At 46.7% G+C, this 25186-nt stretch overlaps 7 protein-coding genes across 7 annotated transcripts, besides 2 other annotated features; 2 read left to right on the top strand and 5 right to left on the bottom strand.

The window, feature by feature from the left end:
• Positions 1-283: 283 nt before the first annotated feature.
• N7482_007726 (amino acid permease) lies at positions 284-2105 on the bottom strand (the record flags this gene model as incomplete). The annotated part of the gene is made up of 5 exons (XM_056689850.1): positions 284-1054; positions 1096-1494; positions 1563-1733; positions 1817-1865; positions 1933-2105. 5 exons carry the CDS (start codon positions 2103-2105, stop codon positions 284-286), a joined length of 1563 nt encoding a protein of 520 aa, XP_056542279.1.
• A 763-nt stretch (positions 2106-2868) lies between these two features.
• Positions 2869-3749, bottom strand: N7482_007725 (FAD-dependent oxidoreductase; the record flags this gene model as incomplete). The annotated part of the gene is made up of 3 exons (XM_056689849.1): positions 2869-3190; positions 3271-3674; positions 3729-3749. 3 exons carry the CDS (start codon positions 3747-3749, stop codon positions 2869-2871), a joined length of 747 nt encoding a protein of 248 aa, XP_056542278.1.
• Positions 3750-3856: 107 nt separating this feature from the next.
• On the bottom strand, positions 3857-4200 carry N7482_007724 (D-amino-acid oxidase; the record flags this gene model as incomplete). Its single annotated transcript, XM_056689848.1, has 3 exons — positions 3857-3926; positions 3986-4105; positions 4172-4200. 3 exons carry the CDS (start codon positions 4198-4200, stop codon positions 3857-3859), a joined length of 219 nt encoding a protein of 72 aa, XP_056542277.1.
• A 345-nt stretch (positions 4201-4545) lies between these two features.
• Positions 4546-4701: a sequence feature (Protein overlapping with rRNA (N7482_007723, KAJ5160719.1) was converted to a misc_feature.).
• Positions 4702-4715: 14 nt separating this feature from the next.
• Positions 4716-4775: a sequence feature (Protein overlapping with rRNA (N7482_007723, KAJ5160719.1) was converted to a misc_feature.).
• Positions 4776-6561: 1786 nt separating this feature from the next.
• On the top strand, positions 6562-8804 carry N7482_007722 (uncharacterized protein; the record flags this gene model as incomplete). Its single annotated transcript, XM_056689846.1, has 2 exons — positions 6562-6858; positions 6969-8804. The coding sequence occupies 2 exons, from the start codon at positions 6562-6564 to the stop codon at positions 8802-8804; spliced, it is 2133 nt and encodes a 710-aa protein (XP_056542275.1).
• A 2293-nt stretch (positions 8805-11097) lies between these two features.
• N7482_007721 (uncharacterized protein) lies at positions 11098-11316 on the top strand (the record flags this gene model as incomplete). The annotated part of the gene is made up of 1 exon (XM_056689845.1): positions 11098-11316. The coding sequence occupies one exon, from the start codon at positions 11098-11100 to the stop codon at positions 11314-11316; it is 219 nt and encodes a 72-aa protein (XP_056542274.1).
• Positions 11317-16547: 5231 nt separating this feature from the next.
• Positions 16548-17756, bottom strand: N7482_007720 (uncharacterized protein; the record flags this gene model as incomplete). Its single annotated transcript, XM_056689844.1, has 2 exons — positions 16548-17105; positions 17220-17756. The coding sequence occupies 2 exons, from the start codon at positions 17754-17756 to the stop codon at positions 16548-16550; spliced, it is 1095 nt and encodes a 364-aa protein (XP_056542273.1).
• A 2156-nt stretch (positions 17757-19912) lies between these two features.
• N7482_007719 (uncharacterized protein) lies at positions 19913-22604 on the bottom strand (the record flags this gene model as incomplete). Its single annotated transcript, XM_056689843.1, has 4 exons — positions 19913-21952; positions 22003-22212; positions 22287-22412; positions 22458-22604. 4 exons carry the CDS (start codon positions 22602-22604, stop codon positions 19913-19915), a joined length of 2523 nt encoding a protein of 840 aa, XP_056542272.1.
• Positions 22605-25186: the final 2582 nt, after the last annotated feature.

Genomic DNA, 25186 nt, shown 5'->3' with positions numbered 1-25186 from the left:
CACTGCCAGCCGCCCGAAGCTAGGTTTAATTTGCGCAAAAATTTGACATCTTTAGCAGTGGCGCTATATGCCAGTAACAAAACTTCGGCGCTACAAGGGGATTGATCAAGCGGCATTAATAGCTCCAAGCATTTGAGAAATCAAATGGACGATAACTATAAGCTGCTGAGATGACAAAATGATTCGCATAAATTGATATATTTTTCAAATCTTTCATTCCTCGTAAACACATTTGTATGGTATCACAGGAATTCTATGGGACGCTCCAGCGTTTTCATGCATGTTACAGATCCCTCTGACCGTAATTCAAGTCAACTTCAGACAAACTTACAAGTCTTGTTCTCTTGATGACCTTCCAGAACGCATAAGCCAAGATAAAGAGGACAAGGATGATGTATGAGAACACAAATCCGACCGGCTGCCATGGAGTCAACAAGGTCCCATATCCCTGAATCAAAACCAGGAAAGTGTTGAAGCCGGAAACGAAATAAGCACCATAGGGGAAGAGAAATGCACGGAATGGCAGCTCTTCTGCGCTACGCCCTTGAAGCTTCCAGGCGTGACGAAAGCGCAGATGTGTAACTCCAATACATCCCCACGCGATTAACGCGGCCGCACCTGCGATATCCAAGATATACCCAAAAGCCGTTCCGGCTCCGCTTGCAACGTTCATGATTGCCACCAGTCCCATCAAGTTTGACAAAATTGCGGCATATATCGGAACTCCTCTCGAAGTGGTCTTTTTAAGGAAGGCCGGGGCGCGACCGAGAGTAGCGAGAGAGTATAGAACGCGAGATGAAATGTAGATAGCCGAGTTGATAGCAGAGAATGAGGCTGTAAGGATGAAAACGTTGATCAGGTTCGGAGCCCCCTGCCAACCGGCCTTTTGTAAGGCAATACTGAATGGAGAACTTCCGGTCCCCGATCCTGCAGTCAAAAAGCCCGGATCATTCGATGGTACAATGATTCCAGAGAAGAAGACCATTCCCAGGAAGATCAATACAATGCGGAAGCTAGTTTGTCGAATAGCCTGATTGCGATTTATCCCAGTCAGCTGCGGTTTTCAGTCATAGATGCAAGTTATTAATCATTTACCTTTGGGACATCTCTCCTCGGATTGCGGCTCTCTCCAGCGGTAATAGCAATCATCTCGGTTCCAGAATAGTACACCGCTGCCAGAACAAAGGCTTTACCGAAGCCATTTATTCCATTGGTGAAGGGACCAGGATCACGCCAATAGCGAAATCCAATGTAATCTCCACCAATTCCGCCCGTATTGACAAGGATCGCCAGAACGTATCCAGCTAAGATGCAAAGGATCTTCCACAGGGCCAACCAAAATTCAAGTTCTCCGTATACAATCACACCGAAGAAAGCAATACCTTGGTAGATTGCCCAGAATATGAGAATCCAGCCGTAAGATGGAACTTTGTCAGTCCAGTACCCCAGTACCACAGATACCATATTATATTCCGCCATTAGATTGGCAACCCACTAGACAAAGGAGTTCTATCAGTTGCTACACTCCGCGAAATAAATCGAACGTTCATGGAGTGACTGACCATGTACCAGTAGTTCCATCCGAGTGCGACCGCGACGGCTGGATCAATGAATCTACCAGCCATTTCGGCAAAAGCGCCTGACGATGGGTAAAGCGTCGATAGCTCTCCCAGACTTTGCATCACAAAAAATACATCGATACCAATGACGATAAATGAAACCAGCGCGCCGACCTAAGTAACTTGTAAGCTTCATATGCTTGGTAGTCATAATTTCTATCTCCAGCTGGAGAAAAAATTCGCAGAGGCTTCCATACTGGTCCCGAGTATGATAATGCAGTGCCTGTTCCATACCATATGCTTGCACTATAGCATTGCAAGTCAGTACCGTTTCCTCGCGAAAGCCCTGTGCTCTTGACCAAAACGAACATACCCGACAACACCACCCAATGCAATCATCTGCAGGTGGCGCTCACTCAATGCCCTTTGCAAGCCATGGTCAACAGCCACGGTTGGGCTTCCAACGTCAAGAATTTCACCCTCACTGCTATCCCCAGCATGGCCACGCGCCATTTTCTGGTCTTCGAAAGAATTATTCTTCGCCATGATCGAAAAATCACTGGTGAGCTCACTCTGCCAGGTAGCGAAACTGGGAGATATAATAACTCGACAGAATGCTTCCTTGCAGTCACAGCTTCCGCGTGGCCTAAAGCGGGGAAGCCCCTTTCCTTATAGGCTTATCGTGGTTTGGGAAAAGTGCACTGGGGCCATGGGGCATTCGTAGATAGGGGGTACGCGATGCGAACATCGGCAATATTCGCGGCTAAGCCGATGCCGCCAATGAATGTGGACCCCGCGGATAATCAAAGTACGCTTTCCGATCAACGAAATATCTATCGTAGGGTTCCATTCTGTTCCTCTCTCATACAACTCAAACGCCGGTTGTGGCAAAGTCTATTATGGCGTGGCAATATAATAAGCCTATCTAAAATCAAACGCGGATGCCGCCGATCGGAATGCCGGTGATGATGGAACTCCAGGTTTTCTCCTTGGATTTTCCAATCTACATCCAAACGCGATCGCTTAAGATTAGGGCGAGGATATTTTGCATTTCCCTGATGCTGTTTAGGTGTCAATTCATCGTTAAAAGTGATCACTGAACAAGTACTATAATCGATAATCATATTTGTCCCTACCAGGCACTGCGCAAGTGAGATATCTTTCTCTGTCTTCCTCGAAATGACATAAAGTGCGCAATATAGTGAAGACGAAATGAAAAAAGCGCTTTGTGTTTGAAAGGGATCGTAGTCCTAGCCACATGTGCTTGATTCGCGGGCTAAAAACGGTGGAAGTCATGGCTTTGTAACCCTCACAGTAGTGGACGAAACTTTTCATGCCCTGACAAAATGTTCTGTAATACCCCCTCAGCTAACATAACTGCATCAGTTGCCATCCCATGGCCAGCTTGGAAGCCAGTCCCTCCGGCACCGTAATTTTGAACGACAAGTCCCTTTTGCTGTGTTTTACTGATGTCAATTTCTTCCAATGAAACACGAGCGCCTCCTTCTCTTGATGGCCGGATCCCCGAGAAAACAGCTAGGACTTCTGTATCGGGTGAATCGAGATCGGCAAGCATTGATTTGGTGCGCTCGAGGATAGACTCTGTTTCCTCACTGAACGTATCTCCAGTACTTTTGCGTGTCAGCTTTGACAATTCTAGTGCAACCTCGCTTGTGTTTCTAATTGCTGGATATATGATTGATTTACTGACCTGACACCTTTCTGCATGAAGCCGCCCAAAATGACGTTCCCGTTGGATCCAGGTCGAGGTATGACATAAGTTTCATAGTCTCTGCCATGTCTCATAACGCTGCAAGAAATTTGGCCGGCTTTAGCCAATATAACTTGGCCTCTGGTAGGGAAGCATTTTGGATCTTCCACACCAGGCAAACACCGAGCAGCGTTTCCGGTGCAGTTGAATACCAGGCTGGTTTCTCGGCTTATGAAAGCAGATTGCAAACTCGATACTTTCTGACGGACAACTCGAATGTCGTAACCCTGGGAGAGCTTCTGAAGTAAGTAACGAATGTGCATTGGAGCATTCAAAGTCACAGCTGTGAACGTGATCCCGAACGCACATACTGCGGGCAGATCATCTTTGGCAATGACTTTGTACTATTTAATAACTGAATTAGACTTCATGGATATCGTCAGATGCAGCATTCTTACGTTTTTCAAATAAGATGACATGGACTTCAGCTTCTCCTCAGATGGCTTGCATCCCAGTACTCGGTCAAAGAAGGCTCCTTGACAAAGGCCCGGCTATCATCATGTGCAGCCAGTTTAAGTAGGTAATTCTAGCCAATTCTGTCCCAACGTAACGCATTCTCATGGCTTGAGGATATAGCCGAGAAATTGGCACCAGCCCTAAAATTTAAGTTAGATCCATCATGTAAAAGAAAGAAACTCATTGAAAAATGCCTCACCATGGTGAACAGTAGTCAACAGAAGTATCGCCGGGAAATTGTTCAGCGACAATGGTGACATATTTAGCGAAGCCTTTTCCGGCTAGTAAAAGGGCCACATTGAGTCCAATGATACAGGCTCTAGGGGGGTTATCCGTAAGAAAGAAAGGAATTACTCTCAGAGCAGACTGGCAGAATTAGACTCACCCAAGCACGACAATACAGTCGCTGGCCATTTTGGAAGAAATAATCAGAAAAAGATGAAATGTTAATGAAGACGGCGTAACCGTGGTGAGTTATATGGTTTGCTTCAGGTAAGTTAATTCGTGGCTTCCGATTGGCGGCATCCACTCGAGGCTAGAACTAATCCACGTCAACCTACTCCGTACACTAGCATGGTATACTAGTGCCTCAGACCAAATATTCATCAGGAACCCCCAATCGCGACTTCGATGATTCTCGCCATAGTTCTCAAACTGCCTATTACGCACTTACCCTATCTCACCCTGGTGGCGCGGCGCTGAAGTAGCGGTACCCACGTCATATTCAAGCTATCGAGAGATCATAGATTTCTTTCTTGGTTAGCCAAGTACATACGACCATAGGGTGTGGAGAACAGGGCTTCCCGTCCGCTCAGCCGTACTTAAGCCACACGCCGGCCAGTTAGTAGTATGGTGGGTGACCACATGCGAATCCTGGCTGTTGTATGTTTTGGGTGTTTTCTTTTTGCTTTTTATCTATCTCTTCCCACTAAAAGTCCTCTGCCCGGATATGTCCTGTGGCCCAATTCTCGTAAGAATATAGCGGACATTCCTGCCGGTCACTCTGATTCATGGTCCTCGCACAATGGCTGATAAACTGCACATTGCTGCTGTAGCTTGTGCAGAGAATATTGCTCTCAATCACCTACTGTCTTTTTGAGCCTCCCGAAACACTCATGTTCAGACATTTCATCATCGCTGCCAATGAGACATAGCTTGGACAGTTGTTTGCCCGTGAATCCCATCTGGTGTTTGATTTTGTCTTTCACCTGTTTTGGTATTCATTGAATCCACGGCGATAGACCTGAAACTGATTGTGTCTAACCATTCCCTGCGCTACCACTAGTGCCCATGAGAATATGTTAGCGGTAGATGTTTTGGAAAAGCAGGAGGGGTTGCATAAGAACCTGATTCGCTGACGCTGGATATGAAAAGATACCTTGCCGCCATCCTGGTCCTGCGCTACTTCCCTCTTTCTTATAGATCCAAACAAAGTCGGTTCTGGTACTGCTCACGATCTGTAAAGACCACAAAAGCCCTTACATTTGCTAATAATACTTTTTGAACTGGACCATCGACTTGCACGTTAAAAATTAGCATCTGCCATGAGGTGAGAAATGGGATAAGCGCGACTTTGGTCGGGCTGTGTTTGGAAGCGCCACCACTGTAGCGCGAGCTTTGCACTGACCCCTTGGGCTGAAATAGAATGCGGCTGGCAATCGGCGGTTAGGCTTCCACCTAGAGCCGCCTGCTCTTTACTCCATAAATGTCAGCATAGCCCCTATTGTAGCCCCCAAACCCTTGACCTTCATCTATCTGATGAAATCCGTTCGAAGCCACTAATTATTATTCTACATGGGCGATCCATTTTCTGTGGCTGGGAGCGCGGTAGGCGTTATCTCGCTTGGCCTCACAGTCTGTCAGGGCCTACTGGCTTACTATGGGCCATTCAAAGCGTATGACGAACAGATTCACGACGTCTCAAACCGTATAACAAGTTTCGACAGCACATTGAAGGCGTTACAAGATGTTCTCGCTAATGCGCAATTTTTCTCTTTTCCTCTGACGGCTCAATCAGCAACAGTCGCACTCGACTCCATCTTTAATTGCCAAGAAGGACTAGAAAGATTAAGCAAGATGCTGGATAAGTGCAAAAGCACAAGCACGAGCTTTTTGGGGTCCAAAATTCAGATCAATAGGATACTGTATCCTTTCAAACGCGATACACTGATGGCCCTCTTGGAAACGGTGAGCTGGCTGCAAGCTCATCTCAATACCTCACTGCAAATACTGAATATGTGAGACTAAACTAGAAAAGAAAGAAAGAATTTCATCGCTAATTAGAAACTTCAAGGGCTATGTTGGCTATCTGTCAGAGGCAAACAGACATGCTCCTCACGTATTCAGCATCGAGCGCCCTCGATACCAGTCAGATGTTACTCGTGGCTCAAAGGTCCGATCAGCGCGGCGTTAGTATTGAGCACAGACTAGAAATGCTTGAAGATCATCTTAAACGGATGGTATAGCTATCTCCCCTGATCCGGACCTCGAAGAATTCCATCCTTGATCTGCTACTTACGATTTTACTTAAACCAGCAAAGTGAAAACTCCCACAAGAAAGCTCGGCCAGCTCTCACACCAGGCCTACTCCAATCGGCGTTGGAGTATCAACGAGTTCTGGATGAAGATTTGCATAATCAGGGGACTATCATTATTTCTCAGCGGAATCGGCGCCGAACAAAATGCTCATGTGGCACGACATACTCCGGGAGAGCGCGCAACCCCGGTTCAGCTTGTACTAGCGGATGTGACCTTCACACAGAAAGCAAAACCATCATGACTTTGCTCCATCGCCGAATATTCTGCAGATGGGCTCTGCGAATCTCCCTTGAGACATCATTTTCAAGCACAATCGGAGCGGGAGGCTTCTCGATCAGCCCTAAACTTGAATTTCGTGCGATTGTGCCAATAAATTCCGAGATATTCAGCGCACTTTATGGTGCAGAGGAGAGTTTCAGGTCGCAGGATGTCTCTTCTGTAATTCAGAGTACCCGGGAGGCTCTATTCGAAGCCTTTCGTGAAGGCAAAGCATCAAAGTCGGATGCTCTTGAAAGCGGCGATACTATTCTACATGTGAGTATCAATTTGCCATGGATGCCTTAAGCTTCCACCATTAGAAAATACTCTGGTGCTGGAACGTCTGAGCCTTTTAGTTTAATTTCTCTTATTAATTACAGCTACAGGTAATCACCGGCTGGCAAAAATACAGTTCTCGCTGGGATACTCGTTCACGGCTTACCTGGCGTTCGTTTATCAAAGACCTCTTACAAGCGGGCCTCTCTCCGGACCGTGCGAATTACCGCGGTCAGACTCCTGCCGACAGAATGATCAGTGGCTTCGGTCATGAAAGCAGCGATCTGGAAAAGCAGCAGATAACGATTGATATCTGTTCAGACCTACTGAAAGCTGGGGGATATATGACCCGAGAAGCCCTTGATTGGAGGCATCAAGAGAATGTTTTCAACCCTTATTACTATGTGTGGAGAGGAGATGGACGTAGGACAGATGACTTGTTCGAAGACTTTAGCTTCCGCCTTATTTGGAGAATTACCGATGAGAAAGGGCTCCAAGGTATTTACACCTCAAAGAGAAATCTGAAGGCACGTGACGCTAAATTAAATCAAGACATCGATCTCCCAGAAGAGCTACAGCCTCTCATCTACAAATCGAGGAAACTCATGACCGCACAACTGAGAAGAGGGATTGATCTCCATCGATGGATCAAAACTTACACTCGTTGGGGGGATGGTTTAGCCCTGATTCTTCAATCTGGTCATGCACCAACCGAAGGCGCCCTTAAAGCGGCATGCGAAGCGAACTGCGAGGAGAGCGTCAAGATATTGGTGAATGATCACAAGTACTTCATTGGAAATGAAGAGCTTGCAATCGCCAGTTTCCATCCTAACCAGGCTATTGTTGATCTAATTGTTAGCGAATTCATTGATCGCAGAAAGCGGTTACAGGCTCTTGCAGAGGCACACTTACCGAGAAGTGTCCAAGATCAATTACGCATCGAATCCCAAAGCCTACTGAATGTCCATGCTTATGAAGCATATAAACTGCTTGCAGCGACTTCTGTGGATTTGGAAGGTCTCCTGGAACGTCATAGATGGTCAGTCTTTGACTGTTTCGGTGTCAATCTTGATTTGGCGGATCGGTTATGGAGTGCTGGCTTCCGAGGCGTGGATGAAATCGATGATGACGACAAGACGTGTCTGACAAAAGCTTGGACAGACACACCACCCTGTGATTTGGAAGTCTTCCTGCAAAAGACTCACTGGTTGATCAGCAAAGGTGCTGATATCTATCACCAAAAGTCATCTGGATCGGCCTTGCATGATATAGGAAACAGCGTGGGATCAATTTTATACTGGATGAAAGAAGAGGAAGACTCTTCTTCGAAGATTCATTCGTTAAGTGAGCCATCAACGGCCTTATTGAGAACAGTTCTTTCCGACATTACTCGAGACGATTGCGAATGTGCCTGTTCTCTGAACGGATGCTCTCCACTGACGACCCTTTTGAGCGGACTTTTGCCCACACGGACTGACCATGGAACTGTAGCCAAGCTGATTCATCTCTTTGCTGAATTATTGAGAGTTGTTCTCTTTCACTCAAAATCCGAGCCCGAGCTTGATCCACGCTTCAAGAGCCATTTGAGTGTTGGCATACTTCGCTTCATCACGTTCAAAAGCTTGGATATCACTCATACTTGCTTGCATGAGTACAGAAAGATCGTGCCAGAAGAAATAGAAGCGATCCAAGATGAAGAGGAACCATTAATATTGGATCTCGAGAGGCTATTGACACAATTTTCCGAAGAATTGAATGTACATGGCTTGCAACTTCCGAGCTACATAACAGGACTGTGGCGGACCAACATGGCTTCATTTCTATCAACGCTAAGGCCTCATAGTTCAAAAGAAATTGCTCAAATTCTTGAGCTGGGAGTCATCCTTGATGGTCATAAGACGCAAGGGGAAGACTTTTGCATTCTAGCTGCGGCTGAGGATCATTAGAAATGGAATACGGGTGCTACTAGAAGAAGATCAGAGCAGAATCTCATTGATTAAAGACACATGTCCGGAAGAATCCCTGAACAGACAGTAGCTAGGAATATTCGGCTCTGGAATAGGTAGATGTCGAGTAAAGGGGGGTAGTAAAATACACCCGAAATGGTTTAATTTGATTTGTGCCGTGATTTCTTTCTTTGTACCGAGGGGTTTCTCGACACTCCGAGAATCGGGACTTTCAACCGCCCTTTCCCTACTCATGTAAGCAAGGAACCCTAACATCTCGCATCTTCCGCTCTTTTCATCCTCTCTTCAATTCAGTTCATCCCATCTTTTGGATTGGTCCCCCTTGGTAGATTAGCCCCATTCTTGCATAAAATGGCATACTGTATCAGCTTGCTGTGACACCGAATTTTGGTGACTGAGAGTTATACGTATCTGATTAAGAGTATATACAAAACAGATCTCGTATCCCCTTTCTTGAACTACTCTACGAGCTACACACTAACTTGTCAAAGATCTCTAGGCTACGCTCATAGTCGCTCTCTATACGCGGCAGGACTACCTGTCTGATTTCGGAGTTATCGATGTCGCTTAGGTTTACTACGTTACAGGTGTAAGCCAGCAGTGGGTCTTTTTTCGTCATAGTTGCCTTGGACTTAAAACAAAGGAAAACGGCAGAGGGATAGGAGTGAAGTGGAAGGGAGGTAGAAAAGGGTAGGGGCAACTAGCGGCAACTGCCTGGAAGGCAAGGACATGGTGTCTGCTCCCGCATCGCGAAATCTTTCCCTTATCAAAATGTACAAAGGCACATTTCGGGGTAGGGCTTCACCCCTCTCTGGGTGAAGACTATTCAGATACGTGAACTGCCGCCCGAACCCGCAGCGGCGAGCCGCCCAGCACCGATACCATTCAGTCGCAACAATTTGCTCTCTACCTGATCTACTAAGCCGAGAGCACTTCGGATACAGACGGATGGCTACTCAGGGCACATTTTCAAATGAATGCGGCTCAACATGCTCATGATAGTGGGACCTACAACGACTAGAATCAGGTGCTCGGGAGATGGAACTCGGAGGCATTCAGATGTATTTAATGACGGACGCGTCAGTTTTGCATAAGCTCAATCACCAGTTCCAGGCACTGCTCGTCAGCTGTGACAGATGTTCTACATCAATGATAATTACATAAGTTTCATCTCAGAAACTCTTATCTGCTTTCGCGTGTCGTGATTACGAATAGGACTAGTATAGCCTCCACCAGGAGTTAAATTCGAATTTTTGCGGCCATCCTGCTCTTGCATGTGTATGGTGTCAAGAGCTCTGGCACTAAACACTATCTTCGTATGTCTATCTCCGAACGCATGTGAGCTATGCATTGAGAAGGAAGAGTTGAGAGTTGATATGCATTTCACAAGGTGGGACTTGCTGCTAAATCGCACCAACCCCGCCCTCGTTGGCTGGAGCCACGCAAAACGTGGCGCGTATTTTGTCACTTCCGCCCCAGACAGGTTAGTATTTAAACACCCCTTTCGCCAGAGTCAAACAAAATTTTTTTTCAACCCCATCGACAAACAAATACAAGACTTTCTTCAATCTCCATGGATATTCGGCTACCTTCACGAGAGAAACTCATCAGCTACGATGGATTTTTCTTCCCACAACAGACACCAACAGAAACAATTGAAAATCTACGTTCGTTATGCATTGATGATAATCTGCAAAGATTCCAGGAGACGATAGACTTGCTGCTCGCGAATTCTAAATCTGAAGGTTTTGTCATAGAGGAGCTTGGCGAGGTAATGATGGAAGCAGTTAAACAGGACAACTTCAGATTTGTTTCTAAGCTTCTCTTCTAAGGTTCCCGATACAGCCTTGCTACGCTTTAGAGGCAACACTCCGCAAGGCAAAGGGCGCCCTCGGATGTTATATCGAAGCAGGATGGGATATTAATGAGCCAGTTGGTGAAATTAAACCCCCTGTGCTTGGGTAGGTCAATTCAGCTATTTGGACAGAAATTTCAATGACGAAGATCAAGTATTATAGCTACGCAGTCGAAGATGAAGAGATGACTATGTGGCTAATTGATCATGGAGCAAACCCAAGTAGACGATGCGAGATAGACTGTACCGCTTTGTCTTACGCTGTTCAGCTTGCACCTATCAGCGTCATCAAATTGATGCTGAGCCGTGGAGGTGATGTGCGAAAGGGACAGCCTTCTTCATTATGCAATTTCTCGGGCCACTGAACTCAATGACGTTATATCGATACTTGTTAATGGTGCCTCTCTAAACGCCACAATGCATCAGGATGGCCCTACTCTGATGCGATTCTGGCCTATGAGCTTGGGGACACCTTTGCATATAGCAGAAGAGCTGGGGAAAACGGATACAATTCGTCATTTGATCAATCTCGGGGCAGAAACTAGCGTCAAGGACGCGAATGGCCGCACCGTTCTGGAGTGGGCACAGAAGTTGAATCAGACGGAAGTTGTGAGGCTTTTGGAAGACGATCCATGAAGAATTATCTGCAAAACGAAGACAGGATGGATTGAGTGTGTCTGGGTAATCTGAGTCAAATGTGCTGAGCCAGAAGATCTTCTTTCCCAATTGGTACATCCGATAAGAAATTGGGTCTATGGTAAGTAAACGACTGTGTATAAATAACACAACTATTCTCCTTCCGGGTTCATTTCAGCATAACTTATGCTCTCGTACACTGGATATTGGGACTGTCGGAAAGCCCCCAATGAGTTAATTCTCTGCTGACTCGCTCCCATCCAGAGTGGGCTCAGTGATTATTACCTGTCAGAAACAAACTTTGAACGAGCGGCGCCATGATCTTCATATCCACAACCTGAAGTTCACAACTAATTCATCCAGAGTTTGGGTCTTTCGAACAGCAATTTCCTCTATACTTGCGAAGGTTTTCTGGAAAGCGCCGGATTGCTTCACTTTCTCGCACACTCCGTTGACAGTTTTTATCACAATATTCTGTGACAAGAGTCTGGTCTGCTTTCCATCCTGCAGCGGGGGTTTGTAAAATAATTTCCAGCATTTCCGCACTTCTCCCATCTACGCTTTCTGCCGCTAGAAGTGCAGCCTAACGCCAGTGCCGGTGGTCTTCAGTATGGCGCATAATCCAGCTTGCCGCTTGAGTGCACTTGTGTATTGCGGTATAAGCCAAGGGTTTACAATGCCAGGAAATTTGCAAGGTCTTGGATAGCGTTCTGCAAACGCCCGGCCAAGTCAGCGCGCTCTACTGCGCTTTCAATCTGAGACTTATACATCTATTTAAGAAAGGGAAACCCGATCCAGCCTATATCGAACGCCACGACTGGTTCCAGAATTTCTTGTCCAAAGATGGTATTCGCCTCGCATCCAAAGAAATAGACACGCTTATGTCAGGCAAAGTACGCAGGTCGACCTCAATGATAATGTTAGCGTGGTACTTGCACCCCCTACTTCAGGACTAACTAATTACCGGTGATAAAGCATTCATAGCAGATTTTTGTAGGTTTCATATGCCCCCTCTTCGTGTATTCAGTCTTCCTTCCCCGGTTGCTGGCAAGAGCTCTATTAATCACATGACAACAGCGCGTCAGGTAAACATAACCTCACACCCTCCAAAAAGCACACCCTCCACGCAGTACACCCAACGCGAAGCGGTGAGAAATCACCTAAACAATCTTCTTCGCAAGTGCAACCAAGAAGCAGAACTTATCTGATCCTCTCACATACGATCACGGTCTTCTGGCCGGCCGAAATGTGGTTGATTCCATCTTTCTTGCGGCCGGATTTCACTTGGCCTCGACCGATGGGGCTATCTCTTTGCAAGACGACTGCCAAGGTGCCTTCTTTACCTGGAAAACTGCAACGAAGAGCATGGGGCTTAGTACACCAGGCTTTATGGTACGTATCCAGATGGTATTGTGTCTGTTTCGGTATCAGATTTGATGCCAGCATCATACAATTGCCCTTTGGACTTGTCTTGAAGTGGACAGACCGAACAAGTTTGGAGGAGGCTGCTGCAATACAAATGACACCTGCTGCCGGGATGCCGGTTCCAAAGGTGCTGTGTTGTGGAGAACACCCGAATTCACCCTACTTTATCTCAATATTGATGATACGGCTACCCGGCTTTCTACTCCAAAACTCCTCTGATAATTTAATCGTCGAATCTGAGGAGCCATAGCTCTTCGAGCTGAAAGAATGTGTTATTACTATGCGTAAATGGATTCTACCTCATCCCGAGAGGATATACTTAGTTATTGGTACTTTAATACGAAGCTAGTACGTACCTAATCACATAATAGGTCTATTTGTCGACGAAAATGCGTTTACCGATTTTCTCTTAAGCGTAGCTTCGGGATACGGCTTTAAGACGACCGCAGAATATATTAAAGCTTTAGAACAAGCCAACGAAATTCGTAACTACCCTCACCGAATTACTTTTACCTATAGCGATCTCAAATCTCATAACATTCTCGTTAGGGACGACGGGTATCTGACCGGTTTTCTCGACTAGGAATTGGCCGGATGGCATCCCGAGTACTGGGATTTTACTACCGCGATGAGATTTAGAAGAAATAGTTAGTGGTTTCAAGCAGCCTTGTGGATAGGAGGTGATTAGTATATACGAGATTGAAGTGTGATATTACGATAAATTCTTTGACCGTCGATTCGAACATCGCTTGGTAAATAGTTTCTATGTTAAATCCGATACCGTGATTTCAACTTTGCTGTATTAATTTATTTCCTACGCAGAAAGAGTTAGATGTAATACCCGAAGGTAGATAATACGAGAAAGGGACGAAATTGGCCAAACTTCTGAAGTTGAGATCTGCGGGCTAGCAGGTGATATGGTTGTTTTTAAAGACAGAGTCTGGATCTCACAACAGGCCGCGGCTGGTGATTCTTAGCAGCACCCAGACTATACTGGTTTCTAAGCGTCATGCATTCTCGTTCTAGTGCATCAATATTGCGGCACCGAATGACTACGTTCTGCATAAGCCTCTAAAAGATCTTTAGGACCTATACTCGGCAGGTTAGTCTGGGTATCGCGTTAACATCGCCATCGTAAGATCGTATAGTTTGATCGAGTGTGTTATACGCTGCCTCCGAGATAGCCCCGACTTAAATCAGGACATATAAGAAGTTCTCCTTGAAGACACCCCTAGTTGGACCATGATCAGGCATCCAGCCATCTCCGATATTTCTTACGTAGTATTTGACACCACCTTAGGAGGAGCTCGTATGGAAGTAGTACCCCCAGTGAAAGTCATTCGGAAGGGGTGGATCATATCGGATCCAGAGAACTATGAACAGTGTATTGGGAGGAAGTGCAGCGAAAGCATCTTCCTGGTGCTTCTTGATCGAGGCCGCTCGCTCCCTAGCGGTTTTTGGTGCGGACATTTTCTGCCGCAAAAGGAGTTTCCCGCAAGCTGGGTGTGTTAGCAAAAGGAATAGACAATATTGCGAAGCGATAATGGTCAAATTCAAGAGAGAGAGACCTGGAAGGAATAAAGTAGTTCTTACCTTCGATATTGATCTCTCATGTGCGCTCCAGAGCCCAAGGTATCCCGTGTGTTACGAGGAGACGAGGAGGCTGTTGGCCAAAGAAACCAGGTGCATTGAACGAAGCAACTGAAGTGAAGAAGGAAGAAAATATGGGGGAGAGCCCGCTATCATGTAAAGAGCCTCCATGCAAACGGACCCAATCAGGTTAATCAGGTCAGTTGCCTCCATCAGTCATGTGTCCCTCAGGTGATCTCCAAGTCCATCGTCTATCATGTGTCACACCTGGTTAGTCAATGGAACCCAGCTCCCAAAGCTTTTGATACACTGCCTTTGGCCCATCTGGAATCTCAATCGGAGCGGTAAGACGATTGAGGTCATATTATCCCCCCTGTCCAGCAGCATCGAACGCCAGATAACCGGGTGCATGTAATTTGATATCCTCTCCCCATAGCTCAAGGTAATCTATGCCTAGGTGGAGTAGCCGCTGCGGCCACTGATGCCAGAATATCGAGAATAGGTAGATCCATATCCAGTCTGTTTACATTAGCGTTATAGGTCAGGATATACTGAATCACAAGGGAATGGGAATGTAACTCACTGCGTGTTCTGATGGGCCCGATCGCCCGCACGCTCCCGTGCTTATAGCACGCTAAATTGCCATGTACAAAGATGAGTAGGGAAAGGAAAACATTTTGAAAGGGCGTATACAAGCCAAGTGCCTAACATCTCCGTTGAATACAAACTCGACTAGAGCTAATCAGCCGGTCCTTAAACCTTCCTTATCCACTATCCTGAAGTACTACGTATCCTCCTCATAAAGAACACTTCCAGTATTAGTCAGATATATGCCCGCAAAACAGGCACTCTCAAGATAATACCAAGAAAGGAAATCTCCCACTAAGCAGGTGTTTAGAGTGGCAGGATTAAAATTAGCCACGGTCAGAATAGCTATAAACGGAAGACAGTATCCTGCCTCAATATCGTAAAAGGATAGCGAACTTGATTCATCGCGTCTGATTAATAGGATAGGCCTCATCAATAGGTGCTATAGAGATTAGATGGGTCGGTTCACAAGGTAGGAACTCATAAACTCTCTCTAATTCCTCTCGAGGATAAATGGGGAAATCAGCACCTTCGCTTGGCGCACGATCGTGGTTACTTCTAATATAGAATTAGCTAGAGTCTATTTAATACGGCTTTGATGTAGGTGAAACTAATATCGCGGGTTTCCTGGGAGGCAGAAGCCTAATTGTTGGACTAACGGTCTTCGTTGACGTAATTCGTATTCTTGATCATCATCAGGGCTGCTGGTCGTGGAACCCAATTTTTTCGAAAGAGGAGCGGCCAGCCTTTCACCGGCTCCTCAAGCTCATCACCAGTCAGGGTCCGAAGGTTCGACCATAACCCTCGAAGATCGGGTCGTGGGTCTTAACTATGAACGTTAGAAGGTGGCTGTGGATGGAAACCCTGCACGCGAGATTATCCCAGAATCAGGAATGTTCTTGGGTCACGCTTAGCAGGCCCCTTATTCAGATCCGTAAAGATATCGGTGCTAATGGGTTTTGTCATTAACACATACAATGAGATAATTGCAGCCAGAAGCTCCCATGCCGTTTGCTACACACAGCTTCGGGATTTTGCCATTGATCTACTTAGAGCGTTTTATTCTTCTTTTCCATCCGGAGCAAGCGTGAATAATGATTTTTGCCTCTCCTATAGCTAGATTCAAGCCCTTTCATTAAAAGAAAGGCATTGAATCGGCCTCTCAACCGGTCTGCATCGCTCACAAGCAGGTACCATAGGACGCGTAGCAGTTCGCTGATGAACAATAATCATCACTTGATCCACTACAACTTTGTTAGCATGAAACACCCTACAAGGCTCATTAGAAAATGACCGACAAGTATCGGTAGGTACTGCAACAATCGCCACGGGGGTCTGGCAGTACCTAGGTCTGTGACCAACACGTCGTCGCTCTGTCCTCGCCCCTAGTACGGGCATTACCACATCCATAACGGCTTGCGCCTCAACCATCACATTCCTGGCAGGAAAACCTGGAATTCAAAAGACATTTTACATTCTCGCCGACTTGCTTCTCTGCTTTCATTGGCCGAGACGCCATGGACTAACAAATAACAAAGTACACAGTAAAACACAACAACCTTTCAATGTACGCGGCAGGACACTTTACAATTTCGCATATAGGAAACAAAACCAAAGAGGAATATGAATCACATCATGACGCATCGCTGCCACCACCATAGATCATCGTCTGGGGTATCCTCCCGCGAAGTTTCCTCGCGAGTGATATCTTGCCAAGGCTGATCTGCTGGATTCAGTGGCGACGCCTCATTTTGGGTCGAGGCGATGCCCTCGAATATGTGTCGGATAGCCCGGTATTCAGGACTTGGATTGGCTTCCTCCATTTCAAATACTCGTCCTGACCACACACCCTCAGGCTCTTCCTGTTGAGGGGAGTCCACTTCAGAGTCATCCGAGGCACCATTATCCCAAGCCCTATTGGAGTTGAATCTCGGGCCTTGCGACTGGTAGGGCCCCATGTAAGGGCCAGAAGCTCCGTATCCAACAACAAATCCGAACCCTCCGGGAAGTGTGAACAAGACCTCAACCCTATGGCCATTCAAATAGGGAAGAGATACTCTGATTATTGACCCTGGCACCATCTTCATAATCGTAGCTTTTAGGCGGTTGGCAAGCTCCCAGAGAGCAGTCAGGAAAGTAGTCACTTTATCGAAGGGGAATTTTATTGCTTCAACGATTGCACTGAACTAGTTGAATCCGCTTGATGGGCTTTGTAGCAACATTAGCGGATGGCCGTGGCCACCTGCCCTCTAATCCCTGCCGTAGAAGACTTCGCTAGTCATTCCAAGAAATTGTCCCACTCGTGTATCCTCGAGCGTGACTCGCATCTGTAGCTCTTTAATAATTAACGGCGCATCGTAGATCTTGTCGAGCGGATAAAGGTGTGCAATCATGTCCCTAGCTTGCGTCTGTCGCAACTGCGGGTGGTTATCAAGACTGAGTGTACAAAGAGTTGGTTTCTCTCCGTCATACACTCTACCGTGGTGGTAAATATTCGCGCCTCGATCCAGGAAGCTGGCCCATTTGGAGTTAGCCAGTTGGCTGACAAGTTTATCTTGTTCCTCGAGCCGAGCTGACGCAACGCGATCCCAGAACGTTGTCACAAAGGTAACTGAGGGGAAATAGCTAGGCCCGCAGAACACGTTCAAGAACTGCAGACTTTCTTTGGTCTCCCTGGAGTACTGAAGGGTAGCCGGATGAACATACAAAACTCCTGCGTAAGTTACGGAGTTTTTCGTCATCTCAAGTAGTTTTGCAATCTCTTCGAGAATCGAGGCGTTGGTAACATCCGGGTCGTTGAGCCCTGGAGTGTCAACAAAGTAGGTATAATTTTCCATTTATGTGCGCGGAGCCGACCTGGTATTCTTTCGTGACTGCAATAAAGAGCATCAGGTAACAAGGTCTGTGCATGGGAATATTGAAGAATCCCATTACCGGAGTCGATCCCTTTCTTTGAATGTCCTGTTTCGCCCGTCAGGGATTCAAAAAGACTTGACTTCCCAGACCGTAAGTGGCCGAGAATAAGAAACAACTTTGTGCCGGTCCTAGCCAAGGTCAACCGTAGATCAAGAACAGAAGGTATTTGGATCCTGCTTACGTTCGCAGGGCATAGCGGAGAAGACGATGGGTCATGTGCTTGATGATGGCTTCACGAGATAAAGCTTCACTCTGGACGAGACCTCCTGAGGTAGCCTCAATTTGCATGTCGGTCATAATTCTCCAAAGAAATATGGGGATACCTAAGAGTCGACTGAAATGTAAGAAGCCGGTTGTCGGTGACGGAATTAGAGAGAAGTGTATTAGGTAGCTGACTTTAAATGAACCGGCCACAGGCTCCCTCCATGTACTCAGGTCATGGACGACTCGCGCACTTCAGCCTCGGCGGCTGAAAAGGGGCTATGGACGGCGCCACGTAGCCCTTGGCAACAGCTTCATTGCAAGAGATAGGGTTTCCCGTCCTTGCTAACGTTTCGAACAGTTTGGTAGTACTATGGTTGGAGCTCGAGAGACCAGCAGCTGAAATGTAGCCGCAGCCGCCTCGCAACGGCCCCGGATGGGTATTAGCTATATTCATACCATATCTCATGAACCCTGCAACCGCCACTCATCCTACACTGGAGATAGCCACCAAGAGAAACCGGGGCTTCGTCCATGATTAGGTTGAAACACAACACAGCCCTGACGATCGGCTGGAATAAAGAGGGGTCAAGTGTGAACATTGGATAAAATGGATACTGAGGGTATATCATTGACATCAAATCACCTCAAGCCAGAAGCAACTACTGCGTAAGTTTACTCCCCCGTCCCGGCACTTGATCGGAGCTGATCAAAGATCCATAAGGTCGGATAGAATGGAGGGTGGACTTTTGTGTGCGAGAAATAGGGGCTGGGGGCTGGGAGTATAAAAGGGTTGATGTTCCATTTGCGGGATTATCTTGCGAGTGTGAACATTAAGGGAAATATGTCTATTTCCCGATACTCAGCTTATAGGGTGAGCAGCCTCCCAACAAGGTGAAAGGGCCTGGGAGGGGCCGGACCGCCAGAGGGGGGCATGGCTGACTGCATCATTTGATCCCACCAGGATTGGTATCCATCAATTATAAGCGATCAAGTTTGCAACCCCTGGTTGTTGAGGGGCGAGACGTTCTCCCGGTCCGGCCCGCCGTGTGGTTGATTGTTCAGTTGGCCCATCACGACAACCACCACGCGGCGAGGCATCGCACATGCGGGAGGCACTACTAGTACGACCTATGAGATGCCAGTAACCTCTGCGGTTCGAAGCAGAGGATCCCTGTCGAATGGGTAGGACATTACATAGGGCGGGAAGTGGTCTTGCATATAGGGCGCCACCGGCGGCAACCAAGTTGTCTCGCCCTAGGCCTCCAGAATAAATGTCTAGCTACCCAGTTCGAGGTATAGTACGCGTTAGACCTGGGGTTGCAATTATAGACAAACAGTAAGAGGACCCTGTCTATAAAATACCGGAACAAGTGTTGCCCCTAAGCCCTTATTCTTCTATACCTACAATTCTCTTGCGGCATTTTTAGAAGCATGGATCCGCAAGTACAGTTGCTGGGTCCTGGGTATTTACTATGGTAACACTACAGAGCATCAGTGCTCTGTTCCAAGAGATCAACGCCATTAAGGATACACCTAATATAATCACTGATCTTAACAGTGAGCTAGTAGTGGAGGAAGCCATCCTCGGGAGTTTAGACTACGTGTTGCCAAAATAGGAACCTTGATTCTCTCACCCCGATATGAATATTGCCCTCCATCTAGATATCACGAATTGCTAAGGAGCACTGAGGAGTTCCGCACAGAACTCGTAGGATAGACGAAACATTCGGAAACAAGATCTACTAGTAGGATCGTATAGGCGTCGGTTTGTTCGACGAGCCAACTTTCACCAGCAATGGTGTTATGTTCCTCAGTGCTTGATTTAGGAACATAATTGCTTGATCGTACTCTCATCGACGATATGTAGCTAGCCCTAGCCAATAGCTTGTTGATCTGTGCGTGCTGTGTTGCTTCCTGGGGGTGGAAGTCGGACGCGAAACTTCTTTGACTTTATGGTACCTCCGCAACGCCTAGATGCACGTTCAAGCCAATAAGCACACTCAGTTGTCTCGTCACTTCTCGGTCCTGTGAAGTGTCTGAGGCCTCGGTGAGCCTTTTCGAGGATTGATACAGCCTGTTTGAACTCCTTCTGTTTGCATAAGACAAATCCACGCTGGAAGAGGGAGCGCATTGCATCCTGGTCAGATGAGCCATATTTCTGTTTGAATCCATTGAACGCAGAGAGAAAGATGGATTCAGCCTCTTTATACTTTCCTTGCTTAGAAAGCGCTAGTGCAGTAGCATGCAAAGCATTCAGTGTCTCCCTATCGCTTTTCCCCAAACTCTTAGTGAATCCATCCATCACTTCTCTGAATAGATCTTCCGCGATTTTGTATTGACCCAGCTCGTATTGATTACGGCCAAGCCAGTAGAGGGCTTTCAGGGGCTCGGTATGCGTTGGCCCAAAAACCTCTTTCAGACCTTTCACTGCCAATTCGAGCTTATCTTGGGCAACATGGTAATCTCCATGCCCGTGCAGCCTCTGACCGAGTTCTGCCATAGTGCGGTAATGGATTTTCACTTTGTATGGGTGTGAATCGTCCTTCAAGATTGGTGGGAAACGGGGAAGATGGAATGGTAATCTCACTCTCGCAATTTTTCGAAGTTCCTGACATCGCGGGGAGATTGGCCCCAATCTAGATTTAAGTTCCCGAATAGATTTCTGCATGGACTCTGTGGCTTTCTCAATCTCTAGCAGCTGCAGCGAGGCGGAATTTTGCTGCGAAGAAGTGCTACCTTGAAGTCCCAAGGTCGGAGTAGGTTTCTGCTGCTCAATCTCAGATAATGTGAGAAGGGTCTCTGGGTGATTCGGCCCAAGGACATCCTGTTGGAGTTTCACCACTGACTGCAGCACAGCCATTCCTTCTTGAAGTCTCCCGTCTCGGATCATCACGACTCCGATCCAATACCGTGATTTGAGTGTGGATTGATTTCTGGGACCGTACAGCTTCTCCTGGACTTCCAGTACCCATTGAAACAGTTGTTCGGCTTGTGAATACTTGGACATATGGTAATAAAGCACGCCCAGGCAATGATAGGAGTTTCGAGTGTCCGAGTGCTTCAAAGTAAGGAGTTTTTTGCGTGCCTTGGCGGCATGTCGAAGCTTGTCTTCAGCTTCGCGGAAGAATTTCCTGCGAAAAAGTTGCACACCCTGAGTATGAATTGACTGCAATCTGTCCAGTTGCAATTGTACCGCGTCCTTGTGTGATGCAGATCCAGTTCGAGTTTCTTGCGTAGGTGATGGTTCTGACTCTGATGTAGTGCAACCCTCTCTGGCGGATGACCCCGGGCTGACTTGCATTTCGTGCGCGGGCATGTCGGCGCAAGTAGGAGATATACTATTGCCCTTGTTGACTGCTCCCATGCTCGGACCTTGTGTAGGTCCCAATCTTGCGTCCTCCAAATTCTGAACCGAAGCGCTGTCCGGAAGTTTACGCTCACTTATTTGCAAGCTTGCTATTTCCGCGACTGGGATGTCCGCCCGCCTTAGCCACTCAGATTCAATGGCTTCCTTTGCAGACAATCTGTTCGAGGCATTCGGAGCCATGGCGGCCTTAATAAAGCTAATACACCCATGACTAATTCCTGACCGCGAGGATTTTGGGAAGGGAAGATCTGCTCCCTGAACATATTGTAGCAGACCAATGGGCTTCCTGGGGGTGAATGGATATTCATGGAAGATCATATAGAAGGTGATCACGCCCAGCGCCCATATGTCGACTTTCTCTGTATAATGATATAGAGTATCATCGTCGTTCATGCCGGAGGAATACAGCATCTGAACCTCCGGGGCAAGGAAAACTGGTGTTCCAACCCATGTTTGAAGTCCGTCCTTCTCAGTGACGCGTTTGCTGAATCCAAAGTCGCCGATTTTGACCCACCAATCAGGGCCCTTGCGGAACACAAAGATATTCTGCTCTTGTCAGCAATATTCATCTTTCCCTCAGCTGAGGACTGTGTTACCGCAGGTTTAAGATCTCGGTGAGCAAATCCATTTTCGTGGAGGAGCTTGAGACCTTCCGCTATCTGCAATGTGATTTCCTGAGCCTCAGGTTCGGGCAATGGCGCATTTAGATGGACATCCAGATCACCATGTTCCATATACTCCATAGCAATGAACACAGAATCATCACTCTCATACCAGCCAATGAACTCGACAAAAAGGCCCTCATACTAGAATACACCGTCAGCCCTATCTGCTGGACCGGATGTTAATACAGCTAGTTGCCGAGATTTAAGTACCGTACTTTTTTCTGCGAGAACTTCGCAATCGCTTCAAGTTCCTTATAATAATCGATTCCGTCAGAGACGACGGCCTTTTTGATCATCTTCACGGCCTGCAGTTCCGCTTGGCACTCGCTCGGCAAGTATTCCTGTAAAGAAACAGTACCAAATGATCCACTTCCCAGTAATTTTACCACCTGCCATGTCTCCTTGTGCTGCCTTCGTCTGACATGGCGAGTAGAAGATACCTTCGACTGTACAGTGAACCGATACGTGAAGTTGGTGCTAAATTCAACTTGTATACGGCTGTCGAGCACAAGGTCGGAAGGGCGAGGATCCATATGGGGCCTGTTATTGATCTTACTGCCAGTAGGCGAGTTGGAACTCGAGTGCAAGTTTGGATGTAATGGTGTATTGGTGTTAGAGCCCCTTTTTAAAGGAAAAGTTGAGCACCGCCCCAGTGTGATTGTCGGAGACCTAGCTGCAGCTCTAGTCAAGCGCGATGTGGACTCTACGAACAGGGGTCTATGCCAATCACGTTGCTCATTGGGATTTCCCAACTGAGATCTTGGGTGGCTTCTGAATATGAAACGGGAGTGAAACATGACTTTCTTGTAACAGGCTAATATTCTTGCAAGAATTATTAACACATCTTAGCTAGGAGCTTTGTAAGATAAATGGTCTTAGGGACGGTGTTTGATAGAAGTAGGATTGCGGTGTAGGTGTATGGCTTCCAGCTCTGTTAGCCGTTGTCTTACGTGGTAGTCAACAAACCAGTAGTCTCACTTCAGTATAGGGCATCAGGGCTAAGGGGGCATCATTGACCAAACCAACCTTACTAACTCCGTGCTAACCGCCCATATACGATGGCTCTATGCAGATGCCAAGAGGGCGAGCGTTTCAGGTGAAAGGATACAGGCCAATTGCGTGCACTTCTCAGTTCAGTTAAGCGGGTCAGTGCATCGGGCGCGTGACGGCGCATAACTCCTACCCATTCTCACCCCAATTCTTACCCTATCTATTACGCACTTACCCCTCTCACCCCTACTGGCCGCATTTAAGCTTTATAGCGGTTAGTTATTAGTATAGTGGGTGACTATATACGAATCCTGGCTATTCTATATTTTGATTTATTTTGATTTTTTGCTTTTACTTTTAATCTTCAAGTCTTATTCACTCACGCCACTCTAAATATTATTATTTATTCCTGTTATAGTCGATGCTTTAGACTATATCTCTCTAGTCTTTATCATCGTGGTATATATATTCGCGCTATCCAAGAATCCTTCCACTTATAATGAAAACTATAGCTTTTTGTGAGCATTATGTAACTTCTTAGTTTGGTCTTTAGTACATACGACCATAGGGTGTGGAGAACAGGGCTTCCCGTCCGCTCAGCCGTACTTAAGCCACACGCCGGCCAGTTAGTAGTATGGTGGGTGACCACATGCGAATCCTGGCTGTTGTATGTTTTTTATTCACCATTTTCCTAATTCATTAGGACGACTACCCTTATCGCTCTACTCTTCAGCCCCTTCACCTAAATGGCCTGAAGCCCCTCTATTCTTCACCCGACGCCTTGAATATCCCTAAAGCGCTGACGAGGCCTATCGGCTAAACTTTCCCTCTCTCTTACCGTCCTTCCCGCTTGCGTCCTAGCCCTATCTTTACTTTTTAGGCGACCTAAACTAATCCTTCCGAGCTAATCACGGAAATAGATTCACCGAGTCGAGGCTCGATATTAATAGTACGTAGTAATACTCCTAGGGGATCCTTCTTTGAAGTTTGAAGACTTAGGTATTGTTTAGATTCTCTGTTAGCCTCCCGCAAAAATCCACTAGAAGAGTTAAATAACGTATTATGTGTATCCTATATGCATTCCTCAACTAGGCCTAGAATTTGCGACAAGGCAAGAATATAAGGCGCTGTCTAGGATTAAGCAGAAAAGCTCTTTGGAAACATTTTGGAACCTCTTTGGACTATTGGCCCGGTGGGCGGATGTAAAATAAAATCTGATATAGACAATATTCAGATGAGGGCCTGCCCAAGGTATCCCAGGAGATTATTGTATTAAAATCAGCTGATTTTAACTAGGGAGTGGCTAAAGGAGTAGTTTATTAAACTGCTTCTTCATGGTCTTCTCTGCAATGCCTGAGTCGTCATGGACTGCCTGCTAGATGGAAGAGAGTAGCTGGGGAATACTAATTGAAAACCCCCACCTCTCTTCAAGAAGTTGGCCCCTAGTGAGTTGTTATTGCTGACGGATATTGCCACTGTGCGAGAAATAGTCGATTTTCCTGTCCCACCCATCCCAACTAGCCAAAAGATGCATCTCCATTGCCGAGAGAAAGCCCACATCAGCTCCAAAAAATGCCGGCCTACGTATAAGTCGAACGAGGCTCGATGCACCTTGGGCGGTTTCTGTCGAGATATAAAAGTCGATACGATTTTGTCTAAGCCCAAAGCCTCAAGCAGCTACATGACATGGATGCTGATTTTGGGGGAAAGGAAAAGTACGACCTAGTGAACGCCACTGTCATGAAGCCCTTCCTATCCTAGTACTATATATATAGAGCTAGAATTAGTAATTCCCTAATTTCTTAAGGCCGCTGATAGATATTAAAGATACCTGGCTATGGTTCTTGAACTAAATATCGTCTTGACAACCACTTAGCCGGGGTTTTCCGCAATCCTTGTCTATCAAGGAGGCAGCAGAGATTTTAAGCAATTCCAGTCTGATAACTGGGTCCATAACAGTCAAGCCCTTTGGGGTGGGGTATCTCGTTCCCAGGCCCAAGGGTGGGCTGAAAGACACTATATGGAGACATTGGCCACAGCAATAGGGGCCCGCCGACAGGCGAAAACATCGGGGCTGCCTTAAATCATTGAAGATGCCACGATGATGGAAGTCGGTATGTATATG

This window comes from Penicillium canariense (genome assembly GCF_028826845.1).
Source record: "Penicillium canariense strain IBT 26290 chromosome Unknown utg000004l_segment0_segment0, whole genome shotgun sequence".
NCBI classification, from domain to species: Eukaryota; Fungi; Ascomycota; class Eurotiomycetes; order Eurotiales; family Aspergillaceae; genus Penicillium; species Penicillium canariense.
Note: the sequence above shows the minus strand (reverse complement) of the source record. Positions and strands in the feature narration are given on the sequence as shown.